Source organism: Saccopteryx leptura, chromosome 1 (assembly GCF_036850995.1).
Source record: "Saccopteryx leptura isolate mSacLep1 chromosome 1, mSacLep1_pri_phased_curated, whole genome shotgun sequence".
In the NCBI taxonomy this organism is placed as follows: domain Eukaryota; kingdom Metazoa; phylum Chordata; class Mammalia; order Chiroptera; family Emballonuridae; genus Saccopteryx; species Saccopteryx leptura.
Window position 1 is genome coordinate 251,541,349 of NC_089503.1, and position 19,281 is coordinate 251,560,629.

The window sequence follows — 19,281 nt, forward strand, 5'->3', positions numbered from 1 at the left end:
TATTCGAATCATCCAATGAAAGCATAAATAAGTAGAACAAATCAATGATCCTCTCTCTTTCTCTTTCCCTTCCTTACTCTCTCTAAGAATCAATCAATCGGTAAATATTTTTAAAAAATGGTGGACTAGGCCCTGGCTGCTTGGCTCAGTGATAGAGCATCAGCCTGGCGTGCAGGAGTCCAGGGTTCGATTCCCGGCTAGGGCACACAGGAGAAGCGCCCATCTGCTTCTCCACCCCTCCCCCTCTCCTTCCTCTCTGTCTCTCTCTTCCCCTCCCGCAGCCAAGGCTCCATTGGAGCAAAGTTGGCCCGGGCGCTGAGGATGGCTCCATGGCCTCTGCCTCAGGCGCTAGAATGGCTCTGGTTGCAAGGGAGCAACGCCCCAGATGGGCAGAGCATCGCCCCCTGGTGGGTGTGCCGGTGGATCCCGGTCGGGCACATGCGGGAGTCAGTCTGCCTTCCTGCTTCTCACTTCAGAAAAAAAAATACAAAAAAAAAAAAATGGTGGACTAAACTTTCACTTCTGAACAGATACTCTGTACTGCTCTCTTTTTATTTTATATTTTATTTTATTTTTATTGACTTAGCAAGAGAGGAAGGGAGAAGGAGAGAGAGAGACAGACAGACAGACAGACAGGAACATTGATTCATTTCTGTATGTGCCCTGATCGGGGTATTGAACTGGCAACCTCTGAACTTTAAGACTATGCTCTAACCAACTGAGCTATCCAGCCAGGGTAACATTCTCTCTTTTTAATCATGAGTATAGAGCACATCCTCAAATAACATCATTTTATTCAACGTTATTCATAATAAAATTGATGAGATGGTATAGAAACCTAACTCTTGTTTATATCAATTAGCCTAAGGTAAAACTGGTTTCCTGATATGGCATTTTACTTAAAGTCACAGGACCTTTTGACGGCGTTGAGTGAGGACTCACTGTATACTACTTGGTAATATTAAAAAAGAACGAGGAAGCCCTGGTCAGTTGGCTCAGTGGTAGAGCGTTGGCCTGGCGTGCAGGAGTCCCAGGTTCGATTCCCGGCCAGGGCACAAAGGAGAAGCGTCCATCTGCTTCTCCACCCCTCCCCCTCTCCTTCCTCTCTGTCTCTCTCTCTTCCCCTCCTGCAGCCAAGGCTCCACTGGAGCAAAGTTGGCCCAGGCGCTGGGGATGGCTCTGTGGCCTCTGCCTCAGGTGCTAGAATGGCTCTGGTTGCAACAGAGCAACACCCCAGATGAGCGGAGCATCGCCCCCTGGTAGGCATGCCGGGTGGATCCCGGTCGGGCGCATGCGGGAGTCTGTCTGACTGCCTCCCCATTTCCAACTCCAGAAAAAAAAAAGAAAAAGAAAAAAGGAAAAAAAAAAAAGAATGAGGGAGCCTGACCAGGCGGTCGTGCAGTGGATAGAGCATCAGACTGGGATGCCGAGGGCCCAGGTTCGAGACTCCAAGGTCACCAGCTTGAACACGGGTTCATCTGGTTTGAGCAAAGCTCACCAGTTTGGACCCAGGGTCACTGGCTCAAGCAAGGGGTTACTCGGTCTGCTGAAGGCCCGCAGTCAAGGCACATATGAGAAAGCAATCAAAGTCAAGGCACATATGAGAAGGCACATCCTAAGGTGTCGCAGTGCGCAACGAAAAACTAATGATTAATGCTTCTCATCTCTCCATTCTTGTCTGTCTGTCCTTGTCTATCTGTCTCTGTAAAAAAAATTTAAAAAAAATAAAATAAAAAGAACGAGGGTAGTAACTAGATAAATTACACTATATCCACATGACTTGATAATATGTCCCAAGACACACTATTAGGTGAGAAAAGAATTTTGTAGGAAGAGTATGTAGTGAAATACAATTCTATTTTGTGTATATACAGATTAAATGACTCTAAAATATACACGAGGCCCTGGCCAGTTGGCTCAGTAGTAGAGCATTGGCCTGGCGTGTGGAAGTCCCAGGTTTGATTCCCGGCCAGGACACACAGGAGAAGCCCCCATCTGCTTCTTCACCCCTTCCCCTCTCCTTCCTCTCTATCTCTCTCTTCCCCTCCTGCAGCCAAGGCTCCATTGGAGCAAAGTTGGCCTGGGTGCTGAAGATGGCTCCATGGGTTCCGCCTCAGGCACTAGAATGGCTCCAGCCAGCCACATGGAGCAACACCCCAGAGGGGCAAAGCATCGCCCCCTGGTGGGCATGCCGGGTGGATCCAAGTCCAGCACATACGGGAGTCTGACTGCCTCCCCGCTTCTAACTTCGGAAAAATACAAAAATAATAATAAATATAATAAAATACACATGAAGCATGGGAAAAACTGGGCAGTGGTTGTTTTGGAGGAAAATGATAGCCTTTCATGTCTATACTATACACACTGGGTGCTTTGAGTTTTTACAAAAAGTAGATTTTGCTTTTGTAATCTGAAAAAATTAAAGATAAAATCCATGAGCAAAGAAAAAAGAGAGAGGCAACTGCTGCAGTGAGGTAGGCATAGAACCTGAGGGAAAGGGCATGAGGGAAGAGGAAGAGGAGGAGGGGGAGGGGAGAGGGAGGAGGAAGGCAGAGCAGGCCTGCTCACCTTGTCCTTGAAGTCCGTGTGGTTCTGCAGTATTGCACGCTGGTAGGTGCCTGTCCGCACGTAGTCCTGCATCATGTTCTGCTGCTGGGACAGGTAGCCATAAAACTGGAACAGAGACACACCAATGGCACAAGGCACGCAGCAGCACAAATGGCCGAGGCCCTGGCTGGCCCAAGACAGAAGGGCCACCTCGGGCACAAACCTCCCACAGGAGGCTGTACATTCTCAGCTGGCCCAAACCTCTCCGGCAGCTGCTGGCTACTCCAGAAGAGGAAGGGAGAAGCCAGAGACAGCCCCCACAAGGGACACCTTCACCATCACCATGGCCAAAGAATACAGCTGGATGACACCTGGACCTGGAATCCACCAGCAGAACTCAAGATTTGCCACAGGCAGAGTTCTGGGATCAAGGGCCGCCTGCCCCATCTTAGGGACCCCAAAGAAGCAGAGTAGATCAAGAGAACCCTAGGACTCAGAGCGCCAGGCAGGTGAGGTGCTGCGGGGTCTCTCTGTAAGACAACAGGCGATCAGGAGGCAGCGTGGCACCTGGGCAGGGGCACAGGCTTTGGCATCAGGCAGGCCTGGCTTCCCATCTTGGCTCTGTTGCATAATAGCTGTGTGACTTGGAGCAAGTCACTTAACCTCTCTGAGCCTCTGTTTTCTCATCTGTAAAATGGGGACAATAATAGTACTTACCTCCTAGAGTTGTTGGGAGGGCTCAAGCACTTCCATACATGTGAAAGTGCTTGGACCAGTGCCTGGCATGCCCTAAGTGGTCGGTACACTCTATCTGTGCTTTCATGACTCAAAACGCCTGTGGACCTGAACTTCACCTGCTCTCAAGTCCTTCCAACAACCCTTCTGGGCACGCCCTGGCATCTCCTTTTCACAGAGGGGAAACTGAGGCCCAGCAAGCAGAGTAAAATTGCCCAAAGTTACACAGCTATTAAGGAGCAGAGCCAGGACATGAACCCAGGTGGGTCTGCCCTGTGCTGCACAGCCTCCCGGGGGCCATAAGGTGGTTGTGGCCTGTCCAGACACCACAAGTACCTACCTGGAAATACTGCACAGCGGAGGACTCTTCCGTCCGCTCACTGAACACCGACCGCTCCAGGGTATGGCCCCGGCAGGTCTTCAGGATGTTGTAGAAGGAACAGAAATCTGGAAGGGGGAAGCCAGGTCATGCAAGACAGTATTGGGGGTGGGAAGGTTTGTATGGGCCAGTGGCCCTCTGTCTAGCTGCATACCCTTTCCTGCATTGAGCACATGTGACTTGGCAATTTCTTCTTTCCAAAAACAATGATAAATCTCAATTAATTTAATAAAAATGATGATAAAATAAAATAAAACAGAGATGAAACTTAAGAAAAGGGCAGCCAAGCCCACCACTTGGTGGCTGCCACAAGAAAGCTGGCATCTTGCACTCTGGGGTCCGTGTGCTCCACATGGCTGGTGGCAGTGGGCCTGAGCACTGCCTCACCAAAGAACTGTGTGGCCAGAACTTTTGCAGGGCACAAGCCTGCTCACCCAGGTGTCATATTTCTGGGATCCACTCTAGCAAGTCCACCCAGTGGTGCACAGCAGTGTCTGTAAATGGCAGTGGACACAAGGGACATCACCTCAATATCCCATAATAAGGGACTGATGGACCTCAATGGACAACAGAGGCATGTCAAAGAACCAATCACCATGAGTTTGCAGGACTGGGTGTTGCACAGTTCTAGGATCTGTACTTTAATATTAATTATACTTATTAACATAGAATGATGACCACTAAATTATATGAAGTAAAAAAAAGTAGAACAAAATCACAGAGGCAGAAAGTGCCAGGACAGGTGCCTGGAAATGGGGGGCAGGCTTGTGGAGTTAGTTTAGTGCACAAGGATAGGTGGCCCAAGGCTGGTTTGGACCCTAAGTAATCCCCTCCACGAGGGCACTGAGCCAAGTGAATGGACTGCTGAAAGCAGGCAGTGACTGTGGACCTCTCCAACTTGAGCTCTCCTTTACATGCCTCTGTGCCTGCTACCAGACCCACTGACTGCTTCTCAGCAGTGACCAAGCCTGTTGCTGGACCTTCAAGTGGTCTCCAGTCCTGGGAGTCCTATCACTTCCACTGCTACCCCACCCCAAACCACCACACACCCTCCTCAGTAACCTTGTGTGTCTGCTTGTGTACTCGAGGACAGGTCTGTTTAGAACCTTCCAATGACTTCTCTCTGTTCTCAGAACAGAACCTCTGCCTGTCTCAGGACTCTGTCTCATCCCCATCCTCTTCTGTCAGAAGTGCCAGGCCCCAGACCCCACTGAACGAGCTCCTCTAGAGGCCTGGGGTACAGCCCAGCCAGGTGATTAGACCAGGCCTCTTGGAGGCGAGGATATATGAGCCAAGCCTACAAAGGAACCAGGAGGGAGGGTCAGGAACAGAGCGTTCTAGGAACCAAGAATGTAGTGACCAGGGACAGATCTCTACATGGGAATATGATTTTGAACAACACCAGAGCCTTCACTGGGACAGAAGCGTAGGCCATGATTTAACTAGGCTCCAGACCCCCATCAGCCACAGCCCAGAACCTAAGACCCCCTGGCTCTGGGTGCTCTATGTGCCACCAGGACAGAAGGGACACGTACCATTGGGTGTGGCGAACTGGATGAGGACACTGTTGCAGCCCAGGGTGATGATGAAGGACTGCTTGCCTACACGGCTGCACTCTGTCTCACGGGACACTGAGCATTTGAACACACATATATCTTCATCTACAAGGAAAGAAGCAGGAGTGAGTGGGCAAGCGCCAGGGCCAGTGAGCAAGGGTCCCTGTTGAGTCTTGTCCTCATCACCCTCCCCCTTCCCTTATTTTTGATTCTTACAGGGTGCCACAAATCCCTCCCTGAAAGTGCTGCCATGTGCCCTGCCTGCCCAGCCTGTCCAGTGGGAGAGGGCTGCTGTCCACAGGGCAACCAGGACTGAGATGGGAAGGGGGTGCCAGGAGCTGTGGGGCCCAGGCAGATATCCTGGCCTCAGGCATTTCCACATGGAGCATGCCCTAGTGCCATGTTCCTTGTTCATCCAGTGGGCATGTAGATGGAAAGACACAGTGATAAAAGGGCAACTTTGGCAGGGTCAGAGAGGGTCCTAGGACCCTGGCAGGTACCCAGGACCAGCTAAGGGAGTTGGGCATTCATTTGCCAATTCTTCCGTGTCACACAGGGGGCAGGGGAGACTTTTGGCCTCAGAGTTGAGTGACACTACAATGGGGAACAAGAAATAATTCTTAGTGGCACCTCTGCCTCCTTCAGCTGCACTGTCTCCTCCTTGCATTTATGCAGCATAATGTATATGAGCATGGCCACTGGAGCCTAAAAGCCTGGGTTCCTGTCCCAACTATGATGCTTAGAGCGGCACGGTCGCAGGTCACTTAGCTTCTCTGAGCCTTAGTTTTCTCATCTGTCAAATGGGGCTAACGGTGGGGCAAGCATAGAGTCCAGTGCATACACAGGAAGTATTGTATCCACATACCCACCATTACTACTGTTACTACTTATTCATGAAACAAAGCACTCAACAGGTGTGCCCACTGCAGCCTAGTGGTAAAACTTAGCATCACTAGGAATAAGACAAACCCATATAACACTGTAGCCCTGATATAATACAGCAGGACAGATGTGGCATTTGTCATGCATGCTTAGCAAACATTTTAACCTGGTCCCATCACAAGGGGACAACAGATGGTGCCAGATCACAAGGCAGTCTGCAACAACCTGTCTGGTCTCCCCAAAATGTCAGAAAATACCAAAATTAGTGGGAACTATTCCAGAAGGATAGAGACTAAAAAATATCACCATCAAATGCCAGGTGTGACCCTGGACTACAATGTAAGAAATGACTTTTCAAGAGCTATAAGAGACAACTGGGGAAATGCAGTGTGAACTATAGATACAATAATTTGAAATGATATGGATGTGATGATAGCAATGGGGTTCTATAGAAGAATCTCCATAATATTAGCAGATAGACACGGAAGAATTTCAAATTGATTCTCATGATGTCTACAACTTGCTTTGGAGTGGTTCATGAAATCAACAACAAAATATATGTGCTGAGAGAAGAACGAGTACAAATGTGGCAAAATGTGCCCTATCACCCAGAATCACCTGAACGGTCTTGAAAAAGAACAAAGTTGAAAGACTCATTCTTCCTAATTTTAAAACGTAGGTACAGTAATCAAAACAGAATAGTCCTACCTGACCAGGAGATGGTGCAGTGGATAGAGCATTGGACTGGGACGCAGGAGACCCAGGTTCGAAACCCCAAAGTTGCCAGCTTGAGCACAGGCTCACCAGCTTGATTGAGAGTGGGGTCGCTGGCTTGAAAGTGGGATCATAGACATGACCCCATGGTCACTGGCTTGAGCCCAAAGGTCGCTGGCTTGAGCAAGGGGTCACTCGCTTTGCTGTAGGCACCCCCCTCCAATCAAGGCACATATGTGAAAGCAATCAATGAACAACTAGGATGCCACAACGAAGAATTGATGCTTCTCATCTCTCTCCATTCCTATCTGTCTGTCCCTATTTGTCCCTCTCTCTGACCAAGAAAAAAACCCCAAAAAACAGAATAGTCCTGGCAAAGGACTGACACAAAATCAAAGGAATAGAATCAGTCTAGAAATGAACCCTTACGTTTACAGGCAATTGATTTTTAACAAGGGTGCCAAGAACATTCAATGGGGAGAAAAAAGTCTTTTTTTTTTTTGACCGGGTTACTACAGCAGTGAGTGACCCCTTCCTTAAGCCAGTGACCTTGGGTTCAAGAAAGTGACCTTGTGTTTCAAGCCAGCAACCATGGGGTCATGTCTATGATCCCATGCTCAAGCCAGCGACCCTGCATTCAAGCTAGTAAGCCCGCGTGCAAGCCGGCAACCTCGGGGTTTCAAACCTGGGTCCTCAGCGTCCCAGTCCAACGCTCTATCCACTGAGCCACCGCCTGGCCAGGCTAGGATGGCTATAATTTTTTTTAAAAAGGGGGGTTAAAATAACAAGTATTGGCAAGAATGGGGATCAAACTGGCAACCTCTATGCTTCTGGAAGATGCTCAAACCAACCAAGCTATCAGGCCAAGGCTAAAAAAAAAAGACTTTTTAAAAACAAACAAACAAACAAAAGCAAATTGGTGGTTGCCAGGGACTAGGAAGAAGGAAGGAGGGTGGGGAACGACTGTTAATGAATACAAGGTTTTCTTTGGGTTGCTGAAAATGTTTTGGAACTGGATAGAGGTAATGGTTACACAATAGTGGGAATGTACTAAATACCACTGAACTGTATGCTTTAAAATGGTTTATGTGAATTTTATCTCAATAGAAAAAAAAAATGTCCCCAGTAGGTGAATATAGATATAAAGGGCCTCCATGTGTTCACTAGGCCCCTTGCTCTCCTCTCGTGTAGTCTTAGCCCCGGGCCTGGAAAGGGCTTCCAGAGCCACACAGGCAGCCAAACTGCTTCATACCTCAGAAGCCAGGTCCTACCCTTCCTGGGGTGGTGGGGGAGAACATGACCAGCCTCTTAGCCACAGAGCACGAGGGAAGAGCATATTGGCAAGGCGCTGTGGCAGGCTCACAGCCATACTGTACCCACAGGAGACCCATGACAAGGTACTCCTAAGTCTAGCTATAAGCAGGTTCCAGGAAGGAACCTCAAACTTTGGCATGGTGTCCATCCTGGGGCAGGAGATAAGCCAATCTATTGGCTTCACCAGGGTAACAGTGAACAGATCAGTGAGGGCCTGTTTACAAAGCAGCCTGGCAACCTGACCAGTTAGTTGCCCTAGGTGGCCCCAGCAACCTGGAGCCAGGCAGGCGACCACAAGGACCTGTGGCTGAGTAAAACTTGGCTGCATCCAAAGACGCTGGGCTTTGGCCAGGGAAGCTGGAGCTGAGGACAACATGCCCTGCCTCATTACGGCAGTGGTACCCAAAGCTTGTAAAGCCCATCTTTTGTGAGTCACAGCTATGCCACCCCACAGGCCAGTCCCTGGTACGTATGAGGTACTCGATAAATAGTTGGGAAAATAAAAAAAAAACCCAAACTGGACTACATTCCTATGTGCTTTCAAAGGCCTCAGAAGTCTAAGCTATCGAACTGACAGTCAAGGCTGTACATGACCTGTGTCACTCATTCATCAGCCTCTCTCCAATCCCCAGACCCTTCCTTCCCCATGGCCACATTCAATCCTCCCCCGCAAGGGGCCAGCTCTGGGCTTTTATATAGCGGCTCCCCTCTCCCCCTTCTTCCCCTTCCCTCACTAGGATGGGCCCTCAGGACAACCAGCAGAAGTGGTGGCACTGTGCCTTTATCTGCCAGTGGCCTGCTGCACATGGGGCTCAGGCGCACTCACTGTCCCCAGTCACCTGTGGCTGGACAGAGCACAGTTGGAATGCACACCCTGCCTCCTGGCTCCCTAACAGTTCCCCAAGGGGAGAGGGTCCTGAGAGAGGACCTGGGGAAGGGGGCCTAGGGCCTGGAATTCACAGGCCTAGACCCAGTGATGATGACCAGGTCCCCCCACAGGCACAGCCCTGTCTATCACGGAACCTGCTGTCAGACAAGGCTAGCACCATCCTCTCAGTCAACCTTTATTCAGTTAGCAGATGAGCCACAGAGAGGCAGGACCTCAAGGCCCTGTGCTCCACCTCCAGAAACCAACCTAGAAAGAGCACCAGCCTGCATATTCAGGAGATGTGTGCACAGAGCCCAGAGAGGTGGGGTACAGGAAGCAGGAAAGGATCTAGCAGGCTGGTGTAACACTTTAAGTGGGGGTGTGCACAGGAGGCTGTGCTGGGGTCCCACCAGTTGGAGTGGGCAGAGCTGTTCTTTTTCCCTGAAGTAGTAAGAAAAATGGCTGAGCTGTGACCAGGCCCATTGTCCAGTCAGCCTTCCCCAGAGGCCCTCCCTAGGCAGGGTCTAAACTGCATAAAGGAGATGAACCTGGACTGAGGGTCTGGGGCCCAGGAATGAGGGACCAGAACCACCAGGGACACCACTGGGTATGCCTAGGTATGCCACCTATCTGGTTCCCAGGGAAACAAGGGACCTGCAAATAAATCCATATCATAAACACAGAGGTCCCACAGGAAGTCAGGCCCAGACCCTGCCCACACTTTTCTGGAGCTGGAATTTCAGACTATGTAACAACTCTCTCCAGGTGCCAAGCTCTGTTCCTGTACTTTACATGAACCCCTCACTGTACTCCTGTGAGTATCTATCTACTGTTACTGCCCACCTTCACTCAAATGAGTAAATGGGCATGACCTGTGGTGGCGCAGTAGACAAAAGTGTTGACCTGGAATGCTAAGGTCATTGGTTTGAAACCCTGGGCTTTCCCGTCCAAGGCAAATACCCACTCCTCCCTCACCATGTTTCTCTTTCTCTCTTCTCTAAAATCAATTAAAAAAATCTAGTATGTACATTAACATATATGTATGTATACACACACACACACACACACACACACGAGAAAAGAGGCTCAGACAGGTTAAGTATCTAGCTGAAGGTCACACACAAGTGAGTGGCTCAGACAACTGGATCCAGGGTCTGCGCTCCTGACAGGCTGTCCAACCTCTCTACACTTTCCTCAGAGAAGGAGTCCATCAACTTTCTCCATATGGGACCAAATGGTAAATACTTTCAGCTTCGTGGGCTATATAATCTGCTACAACTCACTAAGCCACAGACAATATGTAAATGAGCAAGCATGGCTGTGTGTCAATGAGATTTATTACAAACCCAGCAGGGGCATCTAGAACTACAGGTACAGGAGGCTGGGTACTAAGCCCCCTCCTCTACCTACTTCCTCATTTGCTCATCAGACATTGAGCAGTAGAGATATATCATCCCCATCCAAGAGGAAGTGAGATGAGCCAGGTGGTAATGGCCATGGTGGGAACCTAGAGGTGGCACCTGGACCCAGCCAGGTAAAGCAGCTGGGAACAAATTCTCCAATGAGAAGAAACAGCATAGGGAAGGCAGGAAAAAAAGGGAGGCTATGATACCAAGATTTAGAATATATATTTAGTCCTTGTTCCTGGCACAGAGATCCTAAAACTCTTGACATTTCCTTGGTGAAATGAATGATAAAGGTGTCTTTTGTGATTCATAACAAGCCCCTTTAGCTTGACCTGTGGTGGACCTGGAATGTTGAAGTTGCCAGTTCAAAACCCCAGGCTTGTCAGTCAAGACATGACTGAGAAACAACTACTGTACTACCAGTTGATGCTTCCTGTTTCTCACCCCCCCCTTTCTCTCTCTCTTCTCTCTAAAATCAATCAATAAAATATATATTTTTAAAAAACAAGCCTCTGCCTAACCAGGCAGTGACGCAGTGGATAGAGCGTCACTGGGATGCGGAGAAGTCAGGTTTGAAACCCCACAGTCACCAGCTTGAGTGCAGGCTCATCTGGTTTGAGCAAGGGGTCACTCCATCTGCTGTAGCCCCCCCAGTCAAGGCACATATGTAAAAGCAATCAATGAACAACTAAGGTGCTGCAACAAAGAATTGATGCTTCGCATCTCTCTCCCTTCCTGTCCTGTCTGTCCCTATCTGTCCCTCTATCTGTCACAGAAAACAAACAAAAAAAAACAAGCCCCTTTCAACCACTGCAGTTTGTTGGAAAAGCCTTAAGGATGAAGGCTGGTGATCACAGGGTCCAACAAAGTAATTAGAGGGTTGGAATTTTCAGTCTCCCCACCCTACAGCTATCAACAGCCAAATATTTAATCAATACTGCCCACAGTCCTGAAAAGGACTGGGTTCTGAGAGCTTTCAGGCTGGTGAGCGCCTCAAAACAGCTCGCGGCTGCCTGACCAGGTGGTGGCGCAGTGGGTAGAACGTCAGACTGGGATGAGGAAGGACCCAGGTTCGAGACCCCGAGGTCGCCAGCTTTAGCGCGGGCTCATCTGGCTTGAGCAAAAAAAAAAAGCTCACCAGCTTCTGCTGGCTCAAGCAAAGGGTTACTCAGTCTGCTGAAGGCCCGCGGTCGCAACGAAAAACTGATGATTGATGCTTCTCATCTCTCTGTTCCTGTCTGTCTGTCCCTATCTATCCCTCTCTCTCTCTCTCTCTCTCTGTCCCTGTAAAAAAATAAAAAACAAACAAAAAAAACAGCTCGCAGCCTCAGGAAGAGGCAGACACAGAAACACCTGTCTAAAGAGCACACACCAGTGATCCTAGAGGAGAGGCCAAGTCTCCAGTCACCCCCTCAGTCACAATTTCTAATACAGCTAATTTGCTGTGGTCTCTCGCCTCCTTACACCTCTCCGTGGTTTCCCAGAGCTTTCTGAAACACTTATCTAAAACTCCTTATGGAGCCATGAGCCTCTGCCAATGTCTATAACCTTGTCATACCTTTCCATCTCCAAAGTTGTGTCACGCTAGCCTTTGCCACCCACCACCCCAGACCATGGGCAGAAAGGACGCCCTTGTGCCTCCATGGATCCTGAAATTGAGTACCCCTTTCCCTCCCCGTATCTCTGTCACCTTTTCCTGAGGTCCTCCAGAAATTCCTGGAAAAGCCCCAAACACAGAACACCTTCTTTGCACAGACCCAGGGCTCTGCAAATGGAGAGCATTCAGGGATGCTGGCCTGTATGGAGGCCCAGAACATATAGTCAGGGAGATAGGACCCTTCTCTTCATGCAGGAAGCAGCTGGTATTGTAGACGAGGCACCCAGGATCTGACGAAGTACAAGGCCTGGGGAAAGTCATTTAGCTGCTCAAAGACATTGGGTACTGGATGGCCCAGCACAGCAAACTTTCTGTCCCTACTGTCCTCCTTGCCCTCACCCCTTGCTTCTGGAAAGTACTGAAGCAAGGGCCTCGAGCCCTTTAGGCTGGGTCAGAGGGATAAAGCAGAACAAGGACTGGAGTTAAACTCTTCCCTGGTAGAACCTTCCATCTTCATGTAAGATGAGGGAAGTTCTTTCCCTCATGAAGAACAGGAAGGTGGAAGGCAAGACAAGAAAGCAGCCACCAGCTCAGGGGAAAAGAAACAACAAAAAGGCTGCATTTCAAGTCCTTGCCTCTCCAGCAGGAACACTATCACAGCCACCAAATGAAGAATAATTAAAACTACAGAATTCATCTTGGCAGACTTGGGGGGGGGGGGGATAGAAATACTTGTCCAAACGTGAGGTCTTTTATTAAACTGCCTCCTGTTGTCAAATAAAACATGAGCTGTTCACCTTCTAGAGGAAATATATTCCAGGCAAAGGGGAGAATTAGGTAGAAAGGAGGATGAGGCATGAAAAAATCAGGTTCTCTTCTCAGCCCCCCAGTGGCTTCCCTCTGCTCAGGACCCCTGGGTAGCTCCATCCTGCAGCCGCCCTGTGCCAGCTGCAGGCACAGGTGTCCCAGCAGTGAACAGAATGCCAGGTCCTGCCTTCCCTACACTCACAGGTATCAGTGGGAGGCTGATGGCACATGGTATCCCAGTAAGAAGGTACAGTAAGAGGGACTTCAAGGAACTCAGGGGGTCTGATCACACAGATATGGGGTACAGTGCAGATTACACACTGCCTTGGGGAGGTGACGACAATCATGCCAAGCCAGGCCATGTGTGCAGGGCTCAAACTCTGGAAGGATATCCAGCCTACCAGAAGTACAAGCCCTAATGCACTGGAGGCAATGATCAAGTTTCCAAACTATGGGCACTGGAAGCTTCCTTCTGCTCTTGTATGGTGTGGTGTGCCACTCCATGGCTAGAAGAGGGAAAAGGTCACTCTCTAACCATCCAGCAATGAAGGTTAAGAATGGCAGTGGTGCCTGACCAGGCGGTGGCGCAGTGAATAGAGCGTCGGACTGGGATGCAAAAGACCCGGGTTCGAGACCCCGAGGCCGCCAGCTTGAGTGCGGGCTCATCTGGTTTGAGGAAAAGCCCACCAGCTTGAACCCAAGGTCGCTGGCTCCAGCAAGGGGTTACTCAGTGCTTGAACCCAAGGTCGCTGGCTCCAGCAAGGGGTTACTCAGTCTGCTGAAGGCCCGCGGTCAAGGCACATATACGAAAGCAATCAATGAACAACTAAGGTGTTGCAATGAACAACGAGAAACTGATGATTGATGCTTCTCATCTCTCCGTTCCTGTCTGTCTGTCCCTATCTATTCCTCTCTCTGACTCACTCTCTGTCTCTGTAAAAAATAAAAATAAAAATAAAAATAAAAAAGAATGACAGTGGTTAGCCTGACCGGGCGGTGGCACAGTGGATAGAGCGTCGGACTGGGATGTAGAGGATCCAGGTTCGAGACCCCGAGGTTGCCAGCTTGAGCGTGGGCTCATCTGGTTTGAGCAAGGCTCACCAGCTTGAGCCCAAGGTCGCTGGCTCAAGCAAGGGGTCACTCAGTCTGCTGTAGCCCCCCAGTTAAGGCACATATGAGAAATCAGTCAATGAACAACTAAGGAGTATGAAGAATTGATGTTTCTCATCTCTCCCTTCCTGTCTGTCTGTCTCTATCTGTCCCTCTGACTCTGTCTCTGCCAAAAAAAAAAAAAGAACGGCAGTAGTTAAAATGATGAGCATCAAAGCAGACCTCGGTTCAGGGCCAAACCTGCCGTCCTCCAGCTGTGTGATCAATGGCTTCAGTGTCCTCATTTGTCAAATGATGATCATGACACAGCCCTCAGGGTAAGATCACACTACTCAGGTATAGGCCCTGGCAGCCAGCCCCACCACTGGCCTTCACCCCTGACCTCAGGAGTCCCATCTGTGAAATGGGAATGAAATGGTGATAAAACCCCTCCCTGCTATGAGGATTTGCTGAAATAATGGAGGTAGCAATAAATATATTTAGTACTTCGTGACTCAGTAGCGGCCATTTTAACCATTGTCAGCTTAATGCCACCCGGGGAATCCTAACCCAACCCAGTCTCCCTCTCTAGCCGTAACCTTAAGCCAGGTGTTCTGGTGCTGTCCTCAGAGATGCCCTGCGCCAGGTATCTGAGGACCAGGAGGGTCACTCCAGGCTCCTCAGGTAGGCCCATGCACCCTGTAGGCTGACTGCATCTGAGCATCTTCATAGGGCAATCTGTCCCAACCCAGCAATGCCCACACCTTATCCTCTATCTCTGCTTATAAATGTCAGCCAGGATTTACCTCAATCTGGACTGTTCAAAGAAACAGCAAACCTAAATACCCACTGAACGAGTGAATGAAGGTGTAGCCAATGAAGACATAAATTTTAATCTGTAGATGCTGCTCTGTTAAGATGACCAAGCCACACTGTTAAACACCAAACAGTGTAAAATATATATGCCATGGGTGTAAAAAAGGAGAAGGTGAGGGATGGGCCAGACCCACTGTGTGCTTGGACCTCATCTAGAAAGAAATACAATAAAAATGACTCCAGTAGCTGCCTGCGGAAGGGAAGCACACTTTTCAGGGGCACCCTCCTCTTGAAAACTTTTTAAAAAGAAAGAAGATACCTGACCCATGGTGGCACAGTGGATAAAGCATCAACCTGGAATGCTGAGGTCTCCAGTTCAAAACCCAGGGCTTGCCGGGCTCTCCTGCTTGAGCGTGGGGTCATCAGCTTGAGCGTGGGATCAGAGACATGACCCCACGGTCACTGGCTTGAGCCCAAAGGTCACTAGCTTGAGCCCAAGGTCTCTGGCTTGAGCAGGGGTCACTTGCTCTGCTGGAGCCTCCTGGACAAGGCACATATGAGAAAGCAATCAATGAACAACTAAGGTACTGCAATGAAAAATTGATGCTTCTCATCTCTCTCCCTTCTTGCCTGTCTGTCCCTATCTCCTCTCTCTGTCTCTTGTTAAAAAAATAAAATTAAATTGAGAAAAAATAAATTGCAAAACTTGAAGCACAGTGGGTTTCCAGGGAGAGATTTATGCACATGTGCCTACATGTGCCTGAAAAACCATACGAGAAGTCACTCCAGATGACCAAGTGTGTGGACAAGCCAAGATCCAGAGGGAGGAAAAGAGGGCCTTTTCATGTTATATCCTCCGGAGAAGTTGGAATTTTTATCCTGTACCCAAAAGACAACCAGACAAAAGGCAATCATTACATTGCTTGGGCCCTCCCCTAAGTGAGCAGATCTAACTAGATGTACCACCCCCCCTGGTGGATGGGAAAAAGTAATGAGAAAAGGCCCTGAGCCTTTGTCCCCTGCAGCCGCAGGCCCTATGACCTAAGGGTATATACTAGGGCTGGTGGATGGAGCAAAAGAGTTTCTCAGCCTCCAGCCACCAGAGCAAGCCTGCAGCCACCCCACCCCCTCTCAGTGATTGTGATGAGGAGGATGAACAGGCTGGCCAGACCAGGGTGCCCAGGGCCACTGGAAGCTCGGTTTCTTTAAGCCTGGGCAGCAGCAGGCCTACATTCCAGGCAGCTGTCACCTGGGAAACCCTTCTACGCCTTCAGGGGAGGCCACATGGCAAGGTAGTTGTCAGAACCCTGCTTTAGAATCAGCTCTAGGTTTGAATACAGGCTCTGCCACCTGTAAGCAAGGGGACTCTCACCAAATCCTCAGCTTTCATGTCTAGAAAAATAAAATAAAACAAAACAATGCATTGCTCAGTGTTGTCACAGGAATAATATACTCTGTGCCCAGCCCAAGACCCAAGGGCTCTCAAGTCCCTAAGGCCAGAGGGAAACAATAGAGAGAAGACCCAGAGAAAAGTCTTGACACAAGGCCATGCTGGGCCCAGACCAGCCTAGGTGTGCTCCTTGGGGACTTCTGGCTGTAGCTGAGAGGCACCAGCCTCACACCATGCTTGGGCACATCTACATTTAGGCTGGGTTTTTAGGCTGGGTTTTTAGGCCATGTCAATATGGCCCTTGGTAAAGGCTAAAGGCTAACTTCTAGAATTCAGGAAACATGAAATTACCTCCCTGGGAGGAGACAAAATGGGGGCCCTTCATTCTATACACATTTATTTCTTAAGGTAGGGGTGGAAGCACACAGTGTTTGCTGTTATTATCCTTCATTCCTTTCAAAATATTTCACAATAACTCAATACAGCCACTTCTGCTGGCCCAAGAGGCTCACAGAGTCCAGGTTCGGCAATTTATGGGCAGCTGGAAAAGTCAAACAGTTAAATCTACACTAAGAGGGGCCGTGAGAATACAGGTTTCCCTGTAAGGATAATCATTTCCAAAGTATCCCAGCAGCAGGGTGACAGGACTCTGAGGTGGTGGATGAGGAAGGCTGAGGATGGAACAGGCTCCTGGTCAGAGAAGCAGCCATGTAAGGGTCAGCAACTCCCCCCAGCCCAAGGTTTCCTGTTGGCATCTCAGGAAAGTAAGGCCCCTGTAGCCCCAGTACTTACTCAGGCCGCAGGCCTCTATGCTGAATTCAGGAGACTGCTGGTGCCACTCATGGGGGTGACACCCTAAGAAACGCCTGGCAGGCCTTCCCTGTGTGGCCCCTGGGCTGACCATGGGCTTGAGAAGGGCCCCTGCATTAGACACAACCAAACCTCATAAATCAGTGATGGCTTGGAAAGGTCAGAGGCCTTAGAGGGCTCCTTACCAGAGGCTCCTCTCAGAGGGAAGCCAGCTCAGCCTTCAATGGTTGAAGGCTTCAGGCCCTGCAGGCTTGATCTGGACAGTCCCCAAGAGGACTCTAATTGCAAGGAGTGCAGAAGGGCAACCCCAAGAAAAGGAGGACCAGACAAAGCAAGGGCCTGGCTTTTCTGAAAAGAATCCTAGGGCACCAATTGGGTGGGAGCTATTACATGCAAATATCTCCCCATCCATGCTAATCAGCCGCAGCCAGGCTTTGTGAGCTACAAAAGACACAGCAGATGTGCTGCCAGTTCCTAGGCCGGAAAGCACAGGGGCTTGGAGGATAATTGTGAAAGAGGGGGCTGTGAAAGAGGGGGCTGCGGGTGAGCAAGGAAACCAACAGTCCACTCCAGTGCTCGCTGCTCCCAGAGCTGGGCCTCCAGCCTCCTTTACCTGGCCTCTCTTCTCCAGCCATAGCTTTGAAGCTGTGACTTATGCAATACCAGGCACATACTTAGTGCCACAAACAGCACTGGCTAGTGCTCCCAACCCCCTTCCAGGGTACACTTAGCTCGTTTTTAAGTGGAGAAACTGAGGCACAGAGAGATGACATGCTGGGAGTGCCTCAGCCTGGGGACCCAGCAGTTTGTGAGATACAGCAAAACCAGCCTCCTAGGAGATCTGGGCCCAGGAGACTGTGGGAGGCCTGGTTTGGGGCACTGAGAAGTACATGAGCTCTGAGCCCACACAAAGCCAGGCATGGCTGGTTGACCATGGTTGGCAGGCACCATTCCTGAGCCACCACTACAGGGAGGCGGTAGAGCCTTCTTCGTACAGCTGTAAGGATCACCAAGGCTTCTCACCACCTGCAACACACAGGAGCTAAGCAGGCAGTGCCCTGCAAGGACCAAGGCAAGCAGGGGAGGCCCTAGGCTAAGGAGACACTTAGGGAGGCCTGGAAAGTCAGGCTGATGTGAGGTGTGTCATGACCTCCAGGGCTGTGCAGGGGGACTCACCCTCTGGATTATTGGTACACACTACACTCTGGCTCCCACCACTGCCGGGGAAAATGCAGGAATTGGACCAGTCTTGGGTCTGAGGATCACAAATGTGCTCCTAGGAAAGAGGCTGCCCTCAACCAGCTAAAACAGGGGTCCCCAAACTACGGCCCGCGGGCCACATGCGGCCCCCTGAGGCCATTTATCCGGCCCCCACCGCACTTCCGGAAGGGGCACCTCTTTCATTGGTGGTCAGTGAGAGAGCACAGGATGCATCCTGTGTGCTGTATGTGGTGGCGCCACAAAGCGCAGCGATGCAGGACGCATGTGTCAGGGCTCCGGAAGCGCGTCATATCACTTGTTACGGCTAGCAGTGACAAATATGGAACCAGACACTGACCATCTCATTAGCCAAAAGCAGGCCCATAGTTCTCATTGAAATACTGGTCAGTTTGTTGATTTAAATTTACCTGTTCTTTATTTTAAATATTGTATTTGTTCCTGTTTTATTTTTTTACTTTAAAATAAGATATGTGCAGTGTGCTTAGGGATTTGTTCATAGTTTTTTTATAGTCCGGCCCTCCAACGGTCTGAAGGACAGTGAACTGGCCCCCTGTGTAAAAAGTTTGGGGACCCCTGAGCTAAAAGGTCTCAACATGCAGCCCACTGTGGCTCTGGAGAGGTCAAAGCAGAAGAGGTCAGTGAACAGGGGAGGGGCAGCTTCATAGGGAATTAGTGATGGAGGAAACTGCAGCCTAGGGCTGAGAACAACCGGAGTCACATCAGGCCCCTCTTGAAAGAAAGGTTTTGATCACTGGCCCAGAGGTGAAACAGGATGTCCTGGGGCTGCACTTGTGGTGAAAAGGCCTCTTTCAGGACCCTGGGGCTCCAGGGGTCAGAATAGCCCAACTGCAGGCTCAAAGGACAGGATGTTTAAGTTAGGAGGGCTACCACCCATCCGTCTGCCTCACCAGATGTGACTCCAGATGTAGTGCATGCTACAGGGAACATAGTAAGGGACTTGGCAACTAGGCAGGAATGAGGAAAAACAGGCTTTGGGTTCCAGAAGTGTATGAGGGGCCACTGCCCTAACACAGGACAATGACTCCTCACCAGCACCCAAGAGGCAGCAGGGCTGACGGAGGTTACCATGTCCACCTGGATTGGCATCCCAAGTCTGCTGTTCACCACCCAGTGCCTCAGTTTACAAAAC

The 19,281-nt window shown here is 49.9% G+C and overlaps 1 protein-coding gene across 5 annotated transcripts in view; it reads right to left on the bottom strand.

Moving 5' to 3' along the window:
- The window catches only part of CARM1 (coactivator associated arginine methyltransferase 1), a 45,947-nt gene that overhangs the window by 12,327 nt on the left and 14,339 nt on the right, over positions 1–19,281 (bottom strand). For all 5 annotated transcript variants that reach the window (XM_066346070.1, XM_066346079.1, XM_066346059.1 and 2 more), the window contains 3 exons: positions 5,197–5,322; positions 3,623–3,729; positions 2,569–2,673 (listed from right to left, as the gene is read on the bottom strand). In XM_066346070.1, the coding sequence (XP_066202167.1) occupies positions 2,569–2,673; positions 3,623–3,729; positions 5,197–5,322 (338 nt within the window). The remainder of the gene's footprint in view (positions 1–2,568; positions 2,674–3,622; positions 3,730–5,196; positions 5,323–19,281) is intronic.